General features: G+C 50.1%; 1 protein-coding gene across 3 annotated transcripts; it reads left to right on the top strand.

The window, feature by feature from the left end:
• Nucleotides 1-1,729: 1,729 nt before the first annotated feature.
• On the top strand, nt 1,730-22,224 carry UBXN11 (UBX domain protein 11). 3 transcript variants are annotated; one of them, XM_024107649.3, is made up of 15 exons: nt 1,730-1,855; nt 3,152-3,243; nt 4,865-4,902; nt 5,629-5,739; nt 6,141-6,241; nt 7,123-7,177; nt 7,935-8,011; nt 9,516-9,621; nt 12,277-12,494; nt 12,792-12,869; nt 15,290-15,410; nt 16,448-16,551; nt 17,639-17,709; nt 20,095-20,241; nt 21,089-22,224. In XM_024107649.3, exons 2-15 carry the CDS (start codon nt 3,179-3,181, stop codon nt 21,246-21,248), a joined length of 1,452 nt encoding a protein of 483 aa, XP_023963417.2. In that variant the 5' UTR covers nt 1,730-1,855; nt 3,152-3,178; the 3' UTR covers nt 21,249-22,224. The 3 variants fall into 3 exon arrangements, with proteins under 3 accessions (XP_023963417.2, XP_023963419.3, XP_065432802.1); XM_024107651.3 differs by lacking the exon at nt 3,152-3,243 and having other exon boundaries at nt 1,767-1,855; XM_065576730.1 differs by lacking the exons at nt 1,730-1,855; nt 3,152-3,243 and adding an exon at nt 4,743-4,760.
• The last annotated feature ends 894 nt before the right edge of the window (nt 22,225-23,118 follow it).

A 23,118-nucleotide genomic window follows, 5' to 3' on the forward strand; every position in this document is an offset into this window, starting at 1 on the left:
CCTTTTCTCCACAATCACGAGGTCTGGAATTTCTGTATTTTGTTTAAATGAACGTTGAGACTCTCATGTAATAACATTACTCCAAGACCTGAGTTGTGAGACTCCCAAGAACACTGCTAGAGTTAACAATTCTGAATGTTGTGGTTTAAGCACAGGACCAGGCCAGAGGTGAGCTGGGTTCTGACATGCGGCGTGACCTTGGGCAAGCTTCTTTCCCTCTCAGTGCCTCGGTTTCATCATCTGCACAGTGGGGATAGTATTGCTTCCCTGCCTCAGGGTGGGTTGTGAAGATTAACCCTCTGACATACATGAGGCTCAGATACTACGCGGTAAGGGAAAGCCTCACCACAGAACAGCATACAGCTGTCCCATGAGCCATTGTGTGGGCACGGGGTGAGTGTAGCGGGTGGGAAGGAATGCCTGGTGGGGCAATGCGTGTCCTGGGCTAGCACATGCTGCAGGCTGCAGTCCACAGGGTGACGAGGGAATTAGCCAGGAGCCCGGGGCTGGCTGTGGGGAGTCACAACAGGCTCAGAAGTGGGGGCCCTCTCTGAGGGCTTCCAGAGGGGGACCCTGCCACAGTCCTTGGGGATGGGGATCCCTGGGCTTGGCCCCATTAACATGGGGGGTTAATAAATAAAATAAATAAAATAAATTAATGGAGATATCCCATCTCCTAGAACTGGAAGGGACCTTGAAAGGTCATCGAGTCCAGCCCCCTGCCTTCACTAGCAGGACCAAGTACTGATTTTGCCCCAGATCCCCAAGTGGTCCCCTTGTTGCCGGCACAGAGGCTCAAGGACAGCAACAGTGGGGTTCGTTGCCCGGAGTGCTTCGCGTCAAAAAACATACCGGGGTGGAGAAACAATCACAGTTTATTTGAGATCTCAAAGTGGTGCAAGGAGACAGGCAAGTCTCAAATCAAGCACACCAGCAAAAACAGTTTCTCTCTTCTTTATACATTTTACAACTAAGCCCCCGCTCTCTCCCCCTCTCTACTCTCCCTCTCTACCAAAGGCATGTTTATACATTTAAGCAATTAAATAATTCTAGGGCTATAAATCTAGCTTGTTAGTAACTCTCCTCTAAACAGTTATTTGGTTCTGTTTACTCTTAGTTTATTACCCCTTCCTCAGCTAGGGACATGCAAACCTCATCATTATTGTTTGGTACCTGGTTTGAGCAAAGTCGTAATTGCTAACTGGCTGTTTACACATTCCAATTCCTGTCCTTGGTTTTTTGAGGCCGATTAGAGTTAAACATGGAAGGACAGAGTTTAAACATGGAAAAACTTTGGCTCAGGCAGGCCTAGTAACCCCAACACCCTCAAGGATTGAGCTCACAACCCTGGGTTTAGCAGGCCAATGCTCAAACCACTGAACTATCCCTCCCCCCTAATGCCTCACCCATTCCCCTATATTCCATCAGGGGGTCTCTCAGGGGTTGCTCCTTTAAGGGGGGTTAAGGCCCCCTAGCTCCTCTTCTGTCCCCCGGGGGGGGTGCATTCCCATTTAGTGGAGTAAGCCCCCCACCTCTCTCCTGGGGCGGGGATCCCTCAGCTATTGCCCTTTAAGGGGGGCAAGTCCCCAGCCCCTGCCTTGTCCCACGAGGGGCCCTTTCAGGTTGGGAGGGGTCAATTCCCTGCCTCTCTCCCCAGCTCTTGCTCAGATCCATGAGGATGGGGGGAGGGGGGGAGGGTGCAGAACACCCGAGCGTTGCATGCTGGGACTAGTAGTCTTTTTAGAAGGGGTCGAGCCACGGGACCTTCGCGGAGCCAATCATCTCGCTCGGCCGTAACCGGGGCAACCGCTCCAAACAAGATGGCGTCGCGTGAGCCGAGCCCGACGGGGGGCGGGTGAGTCCGTTGCAACCCCGAGGCGGCCTCTCCCGCAGGCGGGGCCGGCCCTTGACCCCTCTCGCCCGCGGGGGCTGGGAGCCTGAGGGGCCCCCGTAAGGCCGGGCTGGGCCCACCACGGCGGGGGCGCGACGTCGGGCCTCTTGCCTCGTTACGTGTCGCCTTGCCCAGGGCGCCCAAAGCCGTTGGGTTGCGTGGTGACGCCTTATGAGGTCACTGGGGTCATTCGGTAGCACCTTGTGAGGTCACCCCGTTGCACGGGGACGCCTCCTGACGTCATCGCATTGCACCTTGGCCGTTTGTGCTGTCATGGTGCTTCCACAAGGATGTGTTGTGATGTCCCAGCATTGCATGAGGATGCCTCCGGGCATCATTGCATTGCACTGTGGTGACTTGCGATGTTATCGCGGTGCACAGTGGTGCCTCGTGACATCACTTTCCGTTATGACATGAGGGTGGCGTGACACGGTGAGCTGACTTCTTGAGGCAAAATCAGCGTGTCCCTTTGTGCTGCGCTGGTGCAGTGACAGAAGGGCACGCGTGATGCAGGAGTTTGTCCCACCAGAGCAACCCAAGGAACGTGGCAGCCTTCGCCTGAGGGCTGCACCCAACTGGCATGAAATGGAGCAGATTGTGGTTTGTCACCTGGAGGCTGCAGCCTGTGTGGAGACCACAGGGCCCACAATGAAGTGCTTGACGTCATTTCTATGGGTCTGTCTAAGCAGCAAAGAAAAACCTGCCGCTGGCCTGTGCCAGCCAACTTGGGCTTGCGGGGCTGGGGCTGCGGGGCTGTTTCATTGCTGTGTAGATTTCTGGGCTTGGGCTGGAGCCTGGGCTGTAGGACCCTGCAGGGTGGGAGGGTCCCAGAGCTCGGGCTCCAGCCTGAGGTCAGAAGTCTACACAGCAATGAAAAAGCCCCACAGCCTGACCCTCATGAGCCCGAGTCAACTGGTACAGGCCAGCGGTGTTTTTTAATATGCTATATAAACATATCCTCTGGGACCCCATGGGCAAAAGAGACTCCAGCATGAAATGCACCCTTTGCTCCAAGCAGCATGGCTGGACCCGAATTCCCTGCGAGGCTCCCTGCTCTGTATGAAAGATGAAGGGTCATGCTTTTAACTTTGTGGTCTGCCCTAAGACCAACCTGCTCTGAGGGAAACCTCTACAGTGTGTGATGATAAAATACATCCTGGGTCATCTGCTTTTCACGGTGTGCCTCAATCTTGTGTTCCAAGGCATTTCACGCACTTTCATCCTGCAGCCTGGAATTGTAACGCTATCTTTGTTCCCTAGGATCTAGAGCTGTCTAAGGTATAAACCATGAGTTCTCCTCTTTCCTCCCTGGGAAAGCACCGCAGACTCCCACTGCAGCTACGCAGTCCAGGGTAAATGAGCCATGAGGGCTCTTCCTTGCTTTGTCTTGTTGCCATCCTTGCTTATTTGTGAAATTTTGATACCAGCTGCTTCTCCTTCCGAACACTATAATCAAGGCATAAATGACAAATGCCTCAAGACCAGCAAACTCTCACCCCACACTATATACTTCACAGCTGTGTGTGCTGCCTGATGTAAACTGGGAGGGTCCTTCTTTGGTCTTGATCTTTCAAGGTGCTTGGTCCCTTCAGCTCCCATTGAAGTCAGTAGGATTTAAGGGTGGTCAGAACCACACTCTGCAGTCACTCAGCACCTTGCAGAATTGGGCCCTAAAATCCAGTATTGTGCCATCCCAAATCCAGCTGTGAGCCACCATTCCATGGTGGGGCCCTATATGAATCAGAACAGTCTGTGCAGTTATACTAGCAAGAATAACCTTGCTGGGGCTCTTGGTTCTTTGGCAGGGGTGGGCAAACTACAGCCTGAGGGCCGGACCTGGCCAGTGGGATTGCCAGCCCTGTGGCCCAGCAGGACTAAGGCAGGCTCCCTGCGCTGCACCTGGAAGCGGTGGGCATCATGTCCCTGCGGCCCCTGGTCGGGGGCAGAGGGCTCCCCACACTGCCCTCGCCTGCAGGCACTGTCCCCCGCAGCTCCCATTGACCGGGAATGGGGAACCACGGCCAGTGGGAGCTTCGGGGGAGGTACCTGCAGGTGGAGGGCAGCATGGGACGTGGTGCTGGCCGCTTCCAGGAGCGGGGCCAGGGCAGGCAGGGAGCCTGCCTTAGCCCTGCTGCGCACCGCTGCCACCCCGGAGCTGCTCAAGGTAAGCGGCGCCGGGCTGGAGCCTGCACTCAGAACCCTTCCTGCACCCCGCACCCCAACCCTCTGCCCTGAGACCCCTCCAGCACCCTGCACCCCTCCCACGCCCCGCACTCCCTCCCGCACCCCAACCCCCTGCCCTGAGCCCTCTCTCACACTCTGCACCCCAACTCCCTGCCCTGAACCCCCTCCCGCACTCTGCACCCCTCCCTGCACCCCAATCCCCTGCCCTGAGCCCCCTCCTGCACTCTGCACCCCCTCCTGCACCCCAATGCCCTGTCCTGAGCCCCTCCTGCACCCGGCACCGCCCCCCCGTACCCCAACCCTCTGACCCAGCCTTACATTCATGGCCCTGCATGCAATTTCCCACCCAGATGTGGCCCTCGGGCCAAAAAGTTTGCCCACCCCTGTTCTATAGCCTTGCGGTGCAAGCTGATCCCCAGCTGGGGCCAGGAGGAATATTGTACAATTCTGCATAGCACAGTTGGCCAGGTTTGTTGTTTGTCTTTCTTTTGCTTTTCCCTAGTGTGAAGCAGCTAACACTAGTTGTGGCTTCCTGTGATCTTAATTGCTGTTAGGCTGTTCTAAATTTGTTGTTTGTGTGTGAACTCACTCAGCTTACAAAGCAAGAGGGGGCTTGTTTGGTTTATATCTGTGTGGTGAACTAGCAAGAAAGTAGAGGTGGTTGTATTTTAAGAAGATTTTTGATGTAATTTACAAGTCTATTATCCCTAAAAAAATTTACCCAGGCCAGCCAGCAGATAATTAATCTCTCTGCTGTTTGTTTTCTGTATTCCCTATTCTTATGTGCAGAAAAAGGACAGTGCCATTTAAACTGAGTGCCTACGATGGTGAGTAAGGCCTTTCTCTTCCCTTTATGTGTTTTTGCGTTGAAGTGTTATGTGCTTAGTTCATTTTCTTGTCCTTGGTTTCTCTCTCCTTTCCACATGTGTCTGATATCAGATTAGTAGGAAGTCGTTTTCCCATCCCCAGGGTTCATTAGAACATGTTAGACTCTCTAAAATGATTTACAGTTCCAAATCAAGCTGGTTCCCTCATTCTTCCATGCTGTCACCTATGCTCAGAACACCCTCTCTATCGCAGAGCAAACTGCTTCTTCCAAATCCCTCTTGGAAACTCCCTTCTTCTGTGAGGCTCACAAACACTAATCCTAGACAGTATTATGCTGTCGTCACCTTTTTCTAAAGCAAACTCAATCCCACCACTCACCTCTCTCACCCCCAGAAAAAGATGCTCTAAATTAGTACCATGCTCTCTGTCTCCCAGTACAGTTTGGTGTCCAATCTTTGTCTGTCTGTTTAAAGTGTAAGCTCCTCAGGGTATGGACTGTATTGTCCTTTGAGTATCGTATTGTGCCGAGCACACTCTTGATGCTTAATAATCATCACTTTGGAAGCCTTTGGGTGGGCAAGTGGGATTGTGTCACACCTCTTTCCCCAACCCGCTCCTTCCCTAATGATACACCCAGCATCTTCGTCACAAGATTTTCGTGAGGCATCATCTAAAAAGTGGACCTGGCCCCGCCTCTAATGCTTTTTTGCCTCTTGGATTCACAGAGGATGAAGCTGCGCTGCTGAATGACATCCTGTCTCCTAGAACAAAGCTTCCAGTGCAAGACATTTCCCCTTCCTGCTCAAAGGGAACAGCAACAAAACCAAGTACCCATGGTAATGTCTCACTCAGACACAGTGCCGGCATCTGGGACTATAACCGTAATGATCCACAGATGGGGCTTGATTAGTGAATCCAGCTACAGAGTCTGGTGCTCATTTCACATCCCTGAACACTTACACAGTGTGCCTGTTGGTGATCCAGGGATGCATACACCGCGTCTGCTGCAAGGTCCATATCGACCCCAGTTACTTCGGCCCGGGACCTGCAGTATTTATACACGCTGCCCTCAGGGCATCCATTCCTGCTGTCCGCGATGGCTAATCCAGGATTCCCGCACGATGCCTTCCGCCCATGTAATATGGCACTGGATGATCATAAGCGTTCCCTTTGGTCAAATTAAGCTTGCAATGCTGAAGGTGCTTTTTTGGGTGATGTGTTGTACTTGTGCTTATAGGGGCAGCTCCGACTGACATGGAGCTCATGTCCTCCATGATGCAAAAAATTGCTTTGTTGGAACAAAAAGCAAAGAGCCAAGCACAGGAAATCCAGCTGAAGGTAAAAATGCCAGCCTCATTTGGGCCCTTTCTGAACAGTTCTGGCCACGTTAGCCAGAACCACGATCACACCTAGTTTGGGCTAAAACCGTGTAATTGTTCTTTAGACAAGGCAACTACTAGGCCTGTATCTTACTAATTACAGAGACCACTCACTGTAGAGGCCCAGCTGCTGTTACCGCACTGCAGTAAGGGACAGTCCCGAGACTGCAGTGATCCTAGGGAAAGATGAGCCCTAACATCTAATGTCATTGACTCTTCTGCTTTGCATGTTTCTTTTCTTCCTTCCATTTTATAATGTTTGAGTTGATTAGAAGGCCAGAGGTCTCTCTGAAGCAGACACACCCGATAGAAATGGGGATGGATAGTACCCTGTTGGTGTTATAGACACTTTAGGGTAAATAGTGTTTCTAGTGGCTAGTAGATCAGGACTCCTGAGTTCTAACCCCAGATTTGCCATGTACTCACCATTGGCTTAACTTTGAGCTGCACCCTCAAAGCGGGGTAGGAGAGCATGAGCGCAACCTGCATAACTGGACTGTGTGCGAGAGGAGGAGCAGCCATCGTGGGGTCACTACTCCCCATCTCATGCAGGTGGGAAATGGATGGGCAGGCAGGGTGACTTGGTCCTGGCCTACTCCTGGGACTGCGCAGTTATGTCAGGGCCTGTGGTAACTCCACAGTCTAGCCCTATGTGATTTTGGGACAGGTCACACCCTTTCTAGACCTTACTTTGCCCATCCATAAAATGGGTGTGTAGAAGCCTACCTGGCTTCTGGGAGCAGAATGGCTAAATCTTCGGTATGTGGAAAGTGCTTTGAGATCCTCGGAGGAAAGGAACCAAGTGGAATCATTATTTTGCCTTTTTTCTGGGATCTTCAGGCTAGAAAGGTTGCTGAACTTGAGAAGCAGGTCCAGATCCTTCAGAAAGGAAAAGGTAAGTTGTTCTGTCCTTGGCACCCTTCTGCTTCCTGTGTGTGGGTATGTCTATACTACCCACGTTATAGTGCGGCCGTGGCAGCGCTGTGGCGTGGGCAGTGTAGTCACGTTTTATCGCGGCGGAGAGCTCTCCCGGCGATTAAACCCCCCCACCCCAAATGAGGGGGGGTAGTTTTGTCGCCGGGAGTGCGGCTCCTGGTGATAAAGCGCTGTCTATACTGACACTTTTCAACGCTAAAACTTTTGTCGCTCAGGGTGGTGTTTTTTCACACCCCTGAACGACTAAAGTTTTAGTGCTGAAAATGGCAGTGTAGACACAGCCTTAATCTCAGACTGTGCTCTTTTCCAGTACTGGGAGGTGCTGCTGGGGACTTCAGCACAGTCCTTTCCTTGGGGAAGCCCAGTTCCAGTACTCCCCCAAGGACAACTGTGAATTACACACTCACTGCTTCACTTGCCGCAGATGCAGACTTTTAAGCTGCTGGTTTCTGGTGCAGCACTCAACTGCCACACTTCTGACCTGCTTTCACTGTGCTAAAGTGTTCCCACAAGACTGAAAACCCGAGCAGAAGATGGCCACATAACCACGTGGTTCTTAGGAGTGGTTAGAAGAAGCAAGACTGGGAGGAGAGCAATAGTTTCCTCAAGCTGAGCCCAGACACACTCAGTACTCCCTGACACTGTTATCTCAGCTCTTGTCTGAAGCTTTTTAGAGCAAAAATAAAACACTTCATGTCTCTGTCTTTCCTCTGCAGATTCCCCAGAGTCAAGCAGAATAGAGGAACTGGAGGTGAAGTGTCTTCAGCTGCAGAATCAGGTCTGGGAAATGGAGGTGAGATTCATGGATGGACCCCCTTGGCCTCACCCTACGCTCTCCTGGGATTGGCTTCCTGTTCATTCAGTCCATAAATGTTTGGTTCTTACTAAGCTGACAGTTTCAATATCGCTGCCTATTATTACAGCTTCAGTACAGAAGGAACAGGTTAAATGGCAGATGAGGGACATTCCCTAATCCCCTTCCCACTCCTTTTCCTTTCTCCCCTTTTGAATCAGTTTTGATATATGATGTAACACTCAATTATAATTAGCAGCTTGCTAATCATATCACTGCTCATTTTGAAGAAAGCCAGGGAATTGTACATAGATTCTTAGATTGTAAGGCCAGAAGGGACTATTAGATCATCTAGTCTTTCTGACCTCCTGTATACCATCAGCGATTACATTTTACCCAGCTATTCCTGTAAGGAGCTCAATAATTTGTTTGGCTAAAGCATATCTTCCCAAAAGATATCTAGTCTTGATCTGAAGACCTCAAGTGTTGGAGAATCCATCACTCTGGGGACCACGTCACTCACCTGTGATATGCAGTCATCTCTAGGGCGGAATACGGTAGCCTTTGAACAGCTCACAGCAACACTACACAAGATTGTAGGACAGGAAGTGAAGAATTATTTATCCAAATTGCAGTGTGGGGAACATTTATTAATACTATTACTTTGCAATTTAAGATATTTCCTCCAAGGATCCCAAAGCTGCTCTGTTACTATCCCCATTTTACAGTCGGGAAAGCTGTGTCACAGAAAGGTTAAGTGACCTGCCCAAGCCCAGAATCAGTGGCTCTTGATACATGCTCAGCTGTTTGATATGAAACCACACCACTTTCCTCTATAATGCAAAATTGATGTCTGACTGAAACTTTAACCTGGTAATTAGAGCAGGGAACTGGGCGTCAGGACTTCTGGGTTACCCCTCCCAGTGCTGGGTAAAATGTGGCCTTGAACAAGTTTTCTAACCTCTCTGTTATTCTGTTTTCCAGTGCGTAAAATGCAGGTAGTTGTCCTGACTTAACTCACATTTAGTTGTGGGGCTTAATAAATTAATGTTGGTGATGTATTTTGAGATTCGTGGGAGAAAGGTGCTAAGTAAATATAGCATATCATTATTATTGACACCTGGCTAGATTGCATGCATTTTTAATAGCTCTTATACACAAACACTTATGTCTCCTCCTTTTGATCTGTATGGCTTTAGTTTTGTTTCAGTCCCTCCTGTTGCTGTTCCAATTAACTGGCTGACTCAGTAGAATTCAAGTCTTTGCAGTGATCAAAGACATGATAGACTGAGTACTGAATGATTGATCACTGTGGATAGGTTCATACAACTTTTGGAGTCCATGACATGCTACTCTTCCTGCTCAGTGAGTTTTCTCACCCCCGTACCTTGTAACAAGGTCAGACTTGTCCAAGGCAACACACATTGTACAGCTCCCATTCCTGGCCTTTTATGCTCCCATGCTTCTCAAGCTAGTTCATCCTCTTCTCCCCTTCCCCATGCAGCGGTTTCTGAATGATTATGGATTGATTTGGGTTGGAGAGAGCAATGAACAGCTGAAATCATTGAAGAAGCAGGAAAATCAGCCATCAAGGGGTCTCTGGAAACCAGGTAAAGCAGCAATGCCCTTTGCTGAGGCAGATAGCCTGCCCCTCAGGGGTATTTAAAAAAGGCATAATATTCTCCAGATTGGAAAAACAGATAATTAGGGATTTATTAATCAATCAGATTCATGGCACGATAGGCCTTTGTGACTCTTCTTGAACTGCTCCATCGTGCCAGGACTTGTGCAGAGAGCTCCTAGCCCGTAGGTCATTCATTCAGTTCTTATTATTTACATAACATCTTAGCTGGGTGTGACCCTGGAAAGATGCACCTTTCCAACTGAAATGCCTGGTCCAAAAACCTGTTTGGTTCACGTGTTTGGCTGTTTTAGTTTGTGTTTAGAGGTGAATTTTTAGTGCCCTTTACATAAACTTTATTGACATCTCTGGACGTAACGGAGGAGATTTTCAAAGGCGCTAATGGGAGATAGGCATCTAACACCCTTTGACTTCAGTCACCTAACTGCCCTTTGAAAACCTCCCCGCTGTTATCTGTAGAACAGGCACTGCGTGGGCAGTAGCACGTCAGGCTTCCCCCATGCTGCACTCCCCTCCCAATGTGCTTCAACTCTGACCTGGCGAGACCTCCCCTAGGGCTAAGAGAGGAGTTTGGTGTCAATGACATCAAGCCCTTGGCCTCTCTGCTGAGACTGAGAAGGGGGCATGGCTTCCCCAAACAGCCAGGCGTGTCCCCACCCATGCTCTGCCCCCAGGCTCCCTCCTGCCAGTTTCCCATCCCTGTGCTGTGGCCCCGGCTCAGGTTGGGGCTGGGAGCGGGGCTGTGCCGCCTGCACAGTGCTCTGGGGCTAGGGACACTAGCCTGGGCCGGAGGCTGCAGTGGGGGGGCAGAAGGGGTGGGGCTTCAGGTGGAAGGGGCAGAGCTGGGGGCTAGCCTACCCCAGCCAGCGGTTCACACGCTGCCCATGGAAGGGGGGCTGTTAGGGATGTTGGCTTCTGGGATCTGAACCCCTACATCAACCTCTTTGCTTTAGGGAAAGACAAAAAACTGTAGTGTGGGATTTTCCAAAGCTCATAAGTGTCGTAGATGCACAGGTATCATTGCAAATCAGTGGGACTTGAAAACCCTATCTTTAAATTATAGAAAATGCAGTGAGGGGGGGAGGATTTTGTATGGCCAGAGCACAGTGTGGAAGCAGCTTACAGCAGGGGTGAAGATACCCAGTGAAAATTAGTACTACTTGATGCGGGGATGAAAGGGTCGAATGTTTTACAGATAGCTTTGGATGTGGGGTGGGCATGATAGGTCCTGCAGACTTTCAAATGTTAAGGTCCTTCCCTGTTATGATTTCCTCATGGTGATCCTGGGGTCTACATCCTAACCCATTTCAGTAGAAAGGAGACTTGTAATGTAACACAAGTGGCACCAGGAACATAGTTTAGTAACTGCATATATTTTATAAAGCCCATTTCTTTTGGGGAGCTGATGGGCCAGCTATCAGGAGGAAAATCTTCAGAAGCAGTCCCCATACTTTGAATGTTTGGAGCCTGATTCCCAACTCAGGCATAAAATGTGTGTGAGATCAAAATCCGGCCCTTTCGGTATGTATCATGTGCATTTATTTGCCCCTATTGCCTGACCCCATCAAAACACACTATTGTTCCCTTCCTCCAGCAGCCACGTGAGTTGGGAGCTAGTTGCATTGTGTTGAATCCTATAGTATTTAGTGATGGCCTCCTGGTAAGTGGTAAGAGAGAAGAATATACTTGGGACTTGTAGCAGCCTCACCTTCAAAGTGCTGTGAAAAACACCAGCTGATTAACTTTCACAGCCCCTTGAAGTAGGTAAGGGAGATGATCTCTGAATAGCAGTGGGCGTAAGGCACAGAGGTTAGTGTCAGTTCACTTGGCCTTATTTGCTGATTGATGCATTTACAGAGATTATTTCTGCTTATTGATGCTATTTTTATCCTTTGAAGGATCTGTCAAAAGCAGAATTGAAAATATCAAAGGCCTCATCCCGGTCAACATCTCTGCACGCACTTCCTCTCCTCATATACTTCTCCCACTGTCATCTACACATCTCTCCTGCTCTACCCCATAAACCTGACATCCCTTTCTCAAGCACCCAAAAGACCTCCCTCTCACCAATAATCCCCCAGCAGGCGAAAGGCTTATTTAGAAAGAGCAATCTGCCTGGCTCTGAGATCAGTCAGTCAGCTGGTGTCCCATCTGAGTTCCCTGCAGGAGCCTGTCCTGAAGTCAGCTGCTGGTCTAACCTAGGTTGTAAGCTTTTTGGGACAGCACCTCACCTCCCTCTTTGTATTGTGCAGTACCAAGCAAGGAACGATGCGAAGTACATTATAACCATCAAAATAATCAGGGCCTCCAAGGAGTGCAGGCTGTGGCATTGGCTGATGATGCAGTTTCATAAGTTGGTAACAAGGGGACGGGTTCTCCACTGTGGTGTTATATATGCCTCTGCAGTGCGGAAGCGAAGCACTGCCATTCTGACGTGATAGCATTTCACGCTCCCTTCCCAAAGGAGTAAATGACACAACGTGGAGGCAGGTGGGAGCCAGGCCCAAAATGGTAGGGTTTGGGCAGCACCTTTAACATGCCCATGCAGGGAGACGTATGTGTGGATTCAACACTCCTGGCTGCAGGCTCCTCCCCCTCGATAACTCTGCTTTCCTTGCTGCAGGCGACTCAACTGTTTCCAAGCATCTGATCGATTTTGATTTAATTTTGGAAAACCTGAAAGATTTAAACGTGTTGGCTGGGGAAGGTGTGTCTCAAATCGAGCGCACAGCAGGAGGTGCTAGACTGAGGCAGCCCCAATCGATAGCCCTCACTTTTTATCAGAATGGGATAGTCATGTTCAATGGACCTTTCCGGTCGTACGAGGAGCCGTCCACGCAGGTATGGACCAATTCCTGGAGGAAGTCAAGTTATTGCCATCTAACTATTCCCTCAGCAAAGGCCGAGGGTGGGAATGGGGAAAGGCTGAGGTTTGGGGGGTGACTCTAGTCCCATCTGCCCCCCACAGGGCTTCGTGAGGAATGATGGTTGTTAGAGGATCTGCCAGTCTCTCTCCGTCAGAGATCCTGTGGTGCCTTTGTAGGTCTCCAGGTCTGATGCGGGTGGAATGGAATGTATCAGCAGCGAGGTACTATGGAGCCCGAGGCCTGGTTTTTAAGCATTCATGCTTTGTTTCAGCAATGTCTTCAGGATATCATGGATGGCTATTTTCCCTCAGAGCTACAGACGCGCTATCCGGATGGCGTTCCTTTTCAGGTAAGCAATGCAAAGCCCCTGCCATCTTCCTTTTAGGAGAAATCCCTCTCTCCATGCAAACTGCTTCTGTCTTATTGTTTGCAGTCACCACTCTGCAGGCCTTTCTCGACGCGAAATCTGGTTTGATGTTTCTAAACCCAGCCCATGTGCAGCTAGACTTTTGAGGTGGGGCACGCACCTGCTACAGCCGTTACAGGAAATGCCTTGGTCTTTGGTGCACTAGAACTGAACGGTTTCTCTGATTCAATGAATCTTGGGTTAGAAAGAGACAGTGAGGGCAAAATTTCTGCGTCACTAGAAAGCAGTCAAAGGGGGTGTGATGGGTTGAACCCCCTGGGGTGTCACTTGGTGGGCTGGGACACCACTGAGTCAGATTATTCTGCCAGCCTGGGCCTCTTTTTACCTGGTCAGCTTAAGGGGCTTGCCACAGCACCCACCTGTCCACCCTCCCTTGAGTACAAACCCCAAATTCTATGAAATTCACCTCTTCCCTCCATGTGGGTGGAGGAGGGTGTGTGCAACTTCTCCCTCCTCCCATTAGAAATCACATCAACTGGGCTATATTATAAACCAGAAATAAATGTATTAACTATAACGGGTGTATTTTAAGTAGTTAAGGAGGTAGCAGACAGAATAAGGCAGATTACCAAGAAAATAAAACAGAGCACGCAAACTAAGCTTAAAACGCTAAAGAAACTGGTTACATGTAAGTTCTCACCTTAAATGTGGTTCTAATAATCTTCTTCACAGGCCAGACGCCCTTCCAGCCTGGGTCCAGTTCTTTTCCCCCAGTTCAATCTTAGTTGTTTCCAGCAGTCATCTTGGGTGGGATAGCAGGGGAGAACTGAGGACCTGGATTATCTCACTCCCCACCCTTAAATAGGATTTGCATAAGGCGGGAGTCCTTTGTTTCCTTGTTTGACACTCCTCCCCCACCCCACCACAGAATTCAAGATGGGTTCCAGTATCAGGTGACATGGTCACATGCCTCTATAGGGCCCTTGTAGCCATTCTTCACAGGCTGACCCACAGGTTCACAGGAAGACTAAACTCTTTTACAGTCCATTGTCCTTGCTGATGGGCCATCAGCACTGTCTACCTTTTCCATTGTTGTACCTGGAGTGTTAGCAGCGGGTGTCACCCAAAGTAGCGTAGTTGAAATACAGATACATAGTCAATATTCCTAATTTCAGATACAGCAATGAGGCAGGCATACAAATAGGATAATCGCATTCAGTAAATCATAACCTTTCCAGTGATCCCTCACATGAGCTGTCTTGCATAAAGTATATCTCTGTTATGTCATATTCAGATCATAAGCATATTTTCATAAAGAATATGGAATGATACATCACAGGAGGCAGCTGCAGAGGCTATTATAATCCAGATCTTCAAATATAGGTGCCTAAAATTAGGCACACAAATCCCATGGAGTTGTATGTCCTCAGCCCCCCTTGGAAATCAGGCCACTTCCGTGTAGGTGCCTGCCTGTAGGCACACGATTTGAAAATGTTGGGCCTATCGCTGTGGGGGTTAGAGAGTCATGGGGGAATGGAAGACACCCAGTCAGGACTTAGAATACATCTACACTGCCGTAAAACACCTGCAGCTGGTCTGTGTCCGCTCACTTGGGCTCACAGGCCTCAGGTTATGGTGCAGATGTTCAGGCTCGGGCTGAAGCCTGGGCTCTGGGACCCTCCCCCCTCACAGGGTCCTAGACCCTGGGCCCCAGGCCCAAGTCCAAACATCTACACAGCAATTGTATAGCCCCACAGCCTGAGGTCCATGAGCCACAGGGGTTTTATTGCAGTGTGGACGTACCACAGTGGCCATGTGCTTCTCTGACAATTGTGTTTTGCTGAGCTGGGTGGGACTGGGGACTGTGGGGGGCTGAATCTGGTGCTTTTGCTTCTTTGGTTTCAGAGAGACATCTGGTGGTCCTGGCTGCTTGCGCATCCCTTGTTCTGTTAGCACAGATCAAGGCAAACCCTAGGTGTGCCTATCGATTACAAAATAATACTTTGCAATTTCACATCACCTCTCATCTGAGGATCAGTTTTCATAGATGGGGAAACTGAGGCACAAAGCAGGATCGAAGCACTGTACTAATGTGTGCAAGGCTGGAGTGATCATCTGTCTTATCTTAGGATCTGGATGGGACATTGAACTGCTAACTAGAAGGGTTTTAGACTTGAAGGGACACAGGCGTGGGTTTATTTTTCTGGAGGGTCTAAAAGGATCTTCAGACAGCTTCCTTTATAGGTGTTTCTAGATTAGAATCACCCTCAGGAGGGTGTCTCTATTAGTTGTTTGTTCTTGTTTTGTTCTTGTTGCTTACCCTTTAGTGTGCGCTGATGCAGTGAGATCTGGGTCCTGGAGGCAGACAAGCTTGCTAATGGCAGCTAGCTTTAATTTAACAGGTCACTGACAGGAGAGACGTTTTCTTTCGGGAGAGGCAGCTACCAGAGAACTTTCCTGGCCAGGGGCAGGTAGTTGGCCATTCGAGGTCAAGTGAGGTAAAGGAAACCAGTGAGATCCCAGGTGAGTCTTTTGCCATTCCCGCTAATCCCTGGCGATCCCCTACTTAGCTCCAAAATAGAGGATAAATAAAGCCCCAGTGAAGCCTGGCAACAGTCATCCAGTTACCAAGGAGTTAATTCTGAGAGTTGCCTGGTGACATTTCTGAGAGGAGTGTTATGCTTCATGTGCTGCTGCAGTAGCTGAGAGCCAGCTGCCACACTAGTCAGTTTCACGGTGATCACAGAAGCAAACAGTCCTGAGACTCGCCATTCATAAAATACCACAGTTTGGGCAGTTTTCCCAGCATGTGCATGAAACCCACCCACTTTCCACATGAAACCCAGAGCTCATTCTCAGCAGAGGTCTTTCCAACATCGCCCACTTGAGACATTCAGAAGAATGGTGTGGGTGACGGCCTTCAGGGACCGGGCCTTCAAACAAACAATTGTTCTATTGCAAGTTACTTGTGTAAGTGGACATCTTCCCCTCAAGATGCCAGCCTCATCTTCTCCATCTCCGATATGTCACAGCACATCTCCAAGCCATGAGGGAAAGACACGTTATATAGGACCAGCTCACAGGTTCCTTGTTTTCCTTCTGCAGTCCAGAAATCTGCTCCAATAGTTGCCAAAAATTACTCGCACAGATTGAAAATTAAACTGCTCTGACTAGATCTTGGAAGGTCTGGTCACATATGTTCTGACATGTAGTTGTATAGTGGGAGTAGTCATATATGGTTATGTATGTTCCTGGACAGCCATATATGGCAATATATAATAATCTAGGCATATGCATTTCCCATCAGCAATTGTATATCACCCTGTTATTTAGCTGTGAAGAGCTTCTCCTATACTATGGACTTCGGATCACATGCCTTATGGGTGATTCTAATAACCCGTTCCTAAAAGGGAACTGCCCAAAGTATAATTCTGATGAGCCCAAGAAGCGGAACATTCTAGTATTCATATAATTGCTTGGTGTGATGTGATACATCTAGGATTCCCCTTCCTGCTTCTCCCTGTTCCTGTCTCTCCTCCCCGCCCCCCCTCTCGTGGCAGGTCTCAAGCTCTCACTGGAGCAGTTTCTCAACAAACTTCCTAAATCCTTGATCCGGGAGGGACAAGTGATTGATATCCGAGGACCAATCAAAGAAACTCTGCAGGTATGACAGAGCCCCGGAGCAAGCCTAACGGCTAGGCTATGCTTAAAATTTCGGTCAATCTAACTACATCTCTTAGGGGTGTGAAAAACACCTCTGAGCTCAGTAGTTAAGCTTATCTAACCCCCGGTGTAGACACAGTTTGGTTGATGGAAGAACACAGCTCAGGGGGGTGGATTACCTACAGTGATGTGAAAAACTCTTTCCGTCGCTCTAGGAAGTGTCTACGCTATGATGCTACAACGGAATACCTACAGTGCTGTAGTTGAGTTGCTCGTAGTATAGACATTTTCTGACTCTGCAGCTACACTGGCGTGAATCAGCAGTAACTCTATGGAAGCCAACAACCTTATGTAGGTGCAAATAAAATCAGATTGGGCCCTTTCACTCCAAAAATCTTCAACCTCCTGGATTCAGAAAAGACTCCAGCAGAAAGCATCAGATGTATTTTCACCAGGCCCTTTCACCCCTTTCTGGAACGGTTTCTCCCTGGGGGAAAAAAATCATTATTAACCCATCTGATGATTGAGTAAATATTTAAGTTCAGTTACTGTCTTGGGTGTTAGATCTAGACCCTGTCATTTTGCTTGAAGGGGAGCAAGTACTTTCCTCAGATAGGTTTTAATTATGATAATTAAACTTTGTGCCCATACAGAACATTTACAAGGAAATAGACCAATCTAGTTTTATTGGCTTAAAACAAACTAATCAATTAATGTGGAAGTCAGTTGTTAGATTAGAAGAAGCCACAGCCAACACCAGGACCAGTGTAGGCAGATTTTTTTTTTAAATAAATAGTTTAACTAAGTACAAAGTTTAGAAGCCATATTTACCATTTGCTGGAGAAACCTGCCTGCCTGGCACTGTGCCAAGCCTGCCACATCCTGCTGGGAGCAGCAGCAGATGAGAGGGTTTGTGATGCTGCATGGGAATGAGAGGTAGGATGGAGAAGCCATTGGCCTTGTAGCTGGTGGGCTGAGGAGGAGGGCACATTCTCCACCTGTGGCCAGAAAACAGGGGGATTGTCCCCCAGGTATTAATCCAGGGAAGCTGGGCAGATGGTATCTGAGGTTTCCCTGTTTGGTTTCAGGGCTCTGATGGGACAGGTAGCAATGAAGTGATCCTGGTGGAGATGCCCAGCCTTGCAGCAATGAAGGAGAGGTAAAGGGCAGTGGTCCCTTGGCCAATGCACGGTCAGTCTCTCCTGTCCGTCCACTAGCCATCAGAGGCAACCTGCAAAGATTTGTTTAATGGTTTTGCCCATTTTTGCTGCTTTCTGATGGATAAAGAGGGCCTGGAAAGGGAGGGTTCATTTGTGTGTTTTAAAGCAAAACCACTAGAGTTTTTTCCACTTGGTTTTTACTTTAGAAACAGCAGGAAGGCCAGGTTTGATCTTTCCTAGTTTTGGGAGGCCTCTGAGATGTTTATGGTGAATCCTGACATCTTCAACAAAGGCTTCCTTTATTCAAAATGTTAGCTAGTTCTTGGTATTAAAGGGGTGTTCACAAGAACAAGCAAACCCAAGGAGTTTGAACCAGTCTGGCTATAAATTCCTTCTTCTTTCAATTTTCACTCTCTGAATGGGAAAGTGCCTCCAGAGAAGAGATGAGCAAATGGGGTCACCATTTCACTAGTTCTCCCGTAGTCAGAGAGTCTTCCAGGCTAGACAAGACCTGAATTTCTAATGTCACCATAAATCAAGCAGAATTTTGTATTTAAAAAAGCAAATAAACAACCCTACCAGGCAGCCTTGATCCGTAATAAGAAACAAAAAAGGGCCCCAGCTTATCTCAGAAAGTGAAAGCACAGCCTTGCATGATCAGATAGGCCACAACTTCTCTCTCCCGCAAAGGAGGGGGCGGGTTGAGGCTGTCTTTCCACATTCAGCTATTTTAGGGTTACCATATTTAAAAAATAAAAAAAGAGGACACGCCACAGGGTTCTGGCCCCGCCCCTTCCCCGCCCCAACTCCGCCCATTCCCCAAAGTCCCCGCCCTAACTCCCCCTCCTCCCTCCCAGCCATGCGAAAAGGGCTGCCCAAGCGCTACCGGCTTCACGGTTTGCCGGGCAGCCTCCAGACCCTGCGCCCCCGGCCGGCGCTTCCCCAGCACAGCTGGAGCCTGGGAGGGGAAGCACCCAGCCAGGGGCGCAGGGTCTGGAGGCTGCCCGGCAAACCCGTGAAGCAGGTAGCGCTTGGGCTTTGGGCAGCCCCCTTGCCTCCGGACCCTGCGCCCCTGGCCGGGCACTTTCCCTCCCGGGCTCCAGCTGCTCTGATCCTCCCCTGACTCTTCGGCTCTGTTTAAGAGCCAAGCTGCCCGAGCCAGCGCTACTGGCTTCGGGCAGCCCCCGTGCCTCCGGACCCCGAGCCGCCGGCCGGGCACTTCCCTTCCCGGTCTCCAGCTGCTCTGCTCCGGCGGCGCAGGGTCCGAAGGCAAGGGGGCTGCCCGAAGCAAAGTAGCACTGGCTCGGGCAGCTTGGCTCTTAAACAGAGCCGAAGAGTCAGGGAAGGATCAGAGCAGCTGGAGCCCGGGAGGGGAAGTGCCCGGCCAGGGGCGCAGGGTCTGGAGGCTGCCTGGCAAACCATGAAGCCGGTAGCGCTCGGGCTTCGGGCAGCCCCTATGCCTCCGCACCCTGCGCCTCCGGCCGGGCACTTCCCCTCCCAGGCTCCAGCTGCTGTGCTCCTCCCCTGACTCTTCAGCTCTGTTTAAGAGCCGAGCTGCCCGAGCGCTCCGGCTTCGGCAGCCCCCTTGCCTCCGGACCCTGCGCCGCCGGAGCAGAGCAGCTGGAGCCGGGGAGGAGAAGTGCCCAGCCGGCGGCTGGGGTCCAGAGTCAAGGGCGCTGCCCGAAGCCAGTAGCGCTGGCTCGGGCAGCTTGGCTCTTAAACAGAGCCGAAGAGTCCCGGGAGGAGCAGAGCAGTCGCGGGAGAGGAAGTGCCCGGCCGGTATTTTTCCCGGACATGTTCGGCTTTTTGGCAATTCCCCCCGGACGGGGGTTTGATTGCCGAAAAGCCGGACATGTCCGGGAAAAAACGGACGTATGGTAACCCTAAGCTATTTCACAGGCACGTAGCAGTTTGTAGGCCATTTTGGCCTATTTGCCCACAGTCAATCAGGGTTCAGGGACCTGCTAAGGGTACGTCTACTCTACAGACCTTACAGCGGCAGAGCTGAAGCTGCACCGCTGTAAGGTCTCCTGTATAGCCACTCTATGCCGACAGGAGGGAGCTCTCCCATCGGTATAAGTAAACCACCCCCAACGTGTAGCGGGAGAGCATCTCCCACCGACATAGCACTGTCCACACCGGCGCTTCTGTCTGTGAAACTTATGGCAAGTCAGGGGGATGTTTTTTTCACACCCCCAACCGCCAATTGTTTTACCAGCTAGTGTAGATTTTTCTGTAGATTTTTAAGATTCTCTGTTCCAGCACTTTTCTTTTCCCTTTGGCTCCCTCCTGATGCCCTGTCCAGCCTAGCCCACTTAGCATTGACTGATCAGTCTCTCTATAAAATTGCTGTTTCTTGTCTCACTGGCTTTTATGGCCTTCAGGTTGAAGGCAGACGAACAGGACCAGCCTCCAGCCTCCAACATCTCCACTCTCCGGATAAAATCTGAGAATGGGGAGCAGACCTACATTGTAAAAATGCTCTTCACAGAGACCATAGGAGACCTGCGCCGGCACCTCGCCCAGAGCAGGTAGGTATAGGGAGAGGAAAGGGGGGTGTCTGGGAGCCAGTCCAACTCCTCCACTCCACTGAGTCAGGCCACAGTGAAAACTGGGCCAGTGGCATTTCCAAATCCCACTTGATCCCTGGAATTGAGCCGCCTGAAGAATACTCTACAATGCAATTCCGGCAGGTGCAGGATCACAGTGCCTCTGCCTGCCTGCCAGGTGCTGAGCCCCCTCAACATACACTGATGTTAGTGGGGGTTGAAGGTGCTTGTCACACTCAGCACCTCCAGAGAGGAATCAGGATCAGGCCCATGGTTTGGGAATTGTGTATAGATTTAAAATCCCACCCCCTGCAGGGAGCTGACATCTCCATAGTCTTCCACGTTTCTGGCTCTTCTGTTTCAGTAGTTCCCATCTCCTCCTCACCTCCTGCAGCAGTACCTGGGAATGTCGTTGTTTGCCTCTGCTCCCCACACCCACTCCTCAGCAACCGACGCCTTGACTATTGTCACCCCCTTCTCACAATCCACTTCAAAACTGTTGTTCTTAACATCCTGGAAGCAACTCTGGCCTACCAGAGGCACCTTCTCTCTCCTGTCCCTGCTCCCTTCACAGGACGTAGCCCTGCCTGGCCTAGGCTTGGTGTGTGCCTGGTGATCTCACCGTTATTGAGTTGTAAGAGCTTTCCCATCTGGGGCTGCTGCAGTCTGGAACAGCCTTCGAGTGGCTGGGCTCTACATCTCAGCTGTTCCTCTAATGCTCCCTCCAGCCCTCTGCTCTTGTGTAACCCTGCAACTGGCTTATTTCCAGCAGCTCTGTGGAATCTTTTGGAACATGGCTCACAGGAAAGATTGTACTGTTCTTTCCTAGGGGTGGAGAACCACAGCCGTATGAGATCATCAGCACCTTTCCCCAGAGAGTGTATACTGACAACTTCATGACCCTGCAGGAGTGTGGACTGATTCCCAACGCCTCCCTTCTGCTGCGGGAAAAGATCCCTTTGGCCAAGGAGGGACAGGGCCACAGATAGTTTAACAGCTTCAAATGAGCCAGTTGGCCTTGCAACTGCTACTCCATATGAAGCAATTTGCTTTCCTCCCCACCCATCTTCTTCTACAATAAGACAAGAGGAAGGAACAGCCTTGCACTATCAGATAAGCTACAACCTCTCCCTTACTCAGGGGGGAAGAAGGGTGGGATTGTCTTTCCAGATTCAGTTGAACTGTGTATTGTTACCTGGGCCTACCACCTCCTGAAGGCAAAGCAAGGGGGAGAAATAGCCCTGGAGGTCTAGCTCCTCCCTGCACTATTGGTGAGAGAATTGTGATGACAAGGCCACACACCCTGCCAGTCTGGATCCTACTAGTCTCTGGGGGCTGTCTTTAGAGCCCTTCTGGGCCTGTGGCCTCATCACATGGCAGCCTACATGACAGCCTATGTAAATATTACCCTGGGGGACTTATATCCAAACTGGGTTTCTCTCCACCTTTGCTGAAGATCACATGAGCTTTTTGCCCCTCAGAGGCTGCAGTGAGTTCAGTTCAACACCTGTGCCCTCGTCTACAGGTCCCTTAGTCTACACTGCAATAAAAAAACTAGCACCAATCTCAGAGCCCACATCAATTGAGTTGGGCTCAGGATGCGGGGCAGCAACTAGCAGCATAGATGATCAAGTGTGGCCTGGAGCCGGGGCACTGAGACCCCCACCCCTTTGTGGAGTTTCAGAGGCCAGGCTCCAGCCCAAGCCTGAATGTCTACACTGCAATCTTTAGCCAGTCAGCCGAGCCAGGCCAGACACGGCCATACCATGGTCTTTTATTGCGGAGTAGACAGAGCCTTCAAGAAGTAAATTTATATACAGCATAGGTGAAATGCTGTAAGGGCCCTCCCTGCTAGGCTACAGTGACATTTCCACATGCATCTGCTCTCTTCGTTAGGGCTAGATTCTGATCTCTCACTGGTGTACAAACGGGCTTAACTATTAAAGTCAATAGGGTTACACTGGACTGAGTGGCATCAGGTTCTGAGTCATTTGCAGCACTGAGACACAGCCGGAACCACTCCAGTGAGGAGGTGCCAATCCTTACATTTCCTCTACATGAAACATTTCTTCCTTTAAACAGGCCCCAAGTGTCCAATGTTAACAGCCTACAAGTCTGTATGGCTGACCTCTGCCTTTCGTTGGCCCTGCGGCAACGAAACAAGTGCTTTCACAAGACCTACTACCCCCATTTCTGTCCTATGCGAGGGCCCAATTCTCAGGCTTTGTACTGTGTTGTCATTTATCCCCTGGGCAAAGTACTATTCAATCAGATGAGTAGTGCTGTTCTCCACTTTGCGTATCATTTCCATGTGTGCAAAGTATAAGATGGGAGGAGTCCAGGCCTTGAGAGTTAAGGACCCAAGCCCCCTTCTGTATCAGCCTAGTTCACTAAAGGACAGAGTACAATCTCTGGGACTGGCCTATGCACATACCCCACCTTTCCCTATGAAGGGACGGAGCCTTAATCCATGTTCATATGCTAGCCTCCCCCCCTCCTGTCCAGGAAAGCCTTCTAACCATTCAGTGGGAGAACACGACAAAGCTGCACCCTTTGGGCAGTGCAGAGCCTTTGGGCAACTTCCCCTTTGACTAGGCCCTCCTGAGCACACAGCACTCTCACCGGTTCAAACACTCTTAAGCTGTGCAGTTACTTTGCTGCAGTTTCTCATCTATCAACTTTCAATTGAATGTTTGGGGAAGTACTAAAGCCTTGGTCAGCCAACAGTACACTAGAAAGGTAAATGGCTGGCGCCAGATAATCCTGCATCAAAACTCCTCTCCACTGCACTCACCCCAGCTCATTTCTTGCATGGTCCTGAACTACAGGAAGTTCAGTGAGTGGATGGAAACAGGTCTT

This window comes from Chrysemys picta, chromosome 23 (genome assembly GCF_011386835.1).
Source record: "Chrysemys picta bellii isolate R12L10 chromosome 23, ASM1138683v2, whole genome shotgun sequence".
NCBI classification, from domain to species: domain Eukaryota; kingdom Metazoa; phylum Chordata; order Testudines; family Emydidae; genus Chrysemys; species Chrysemys picta.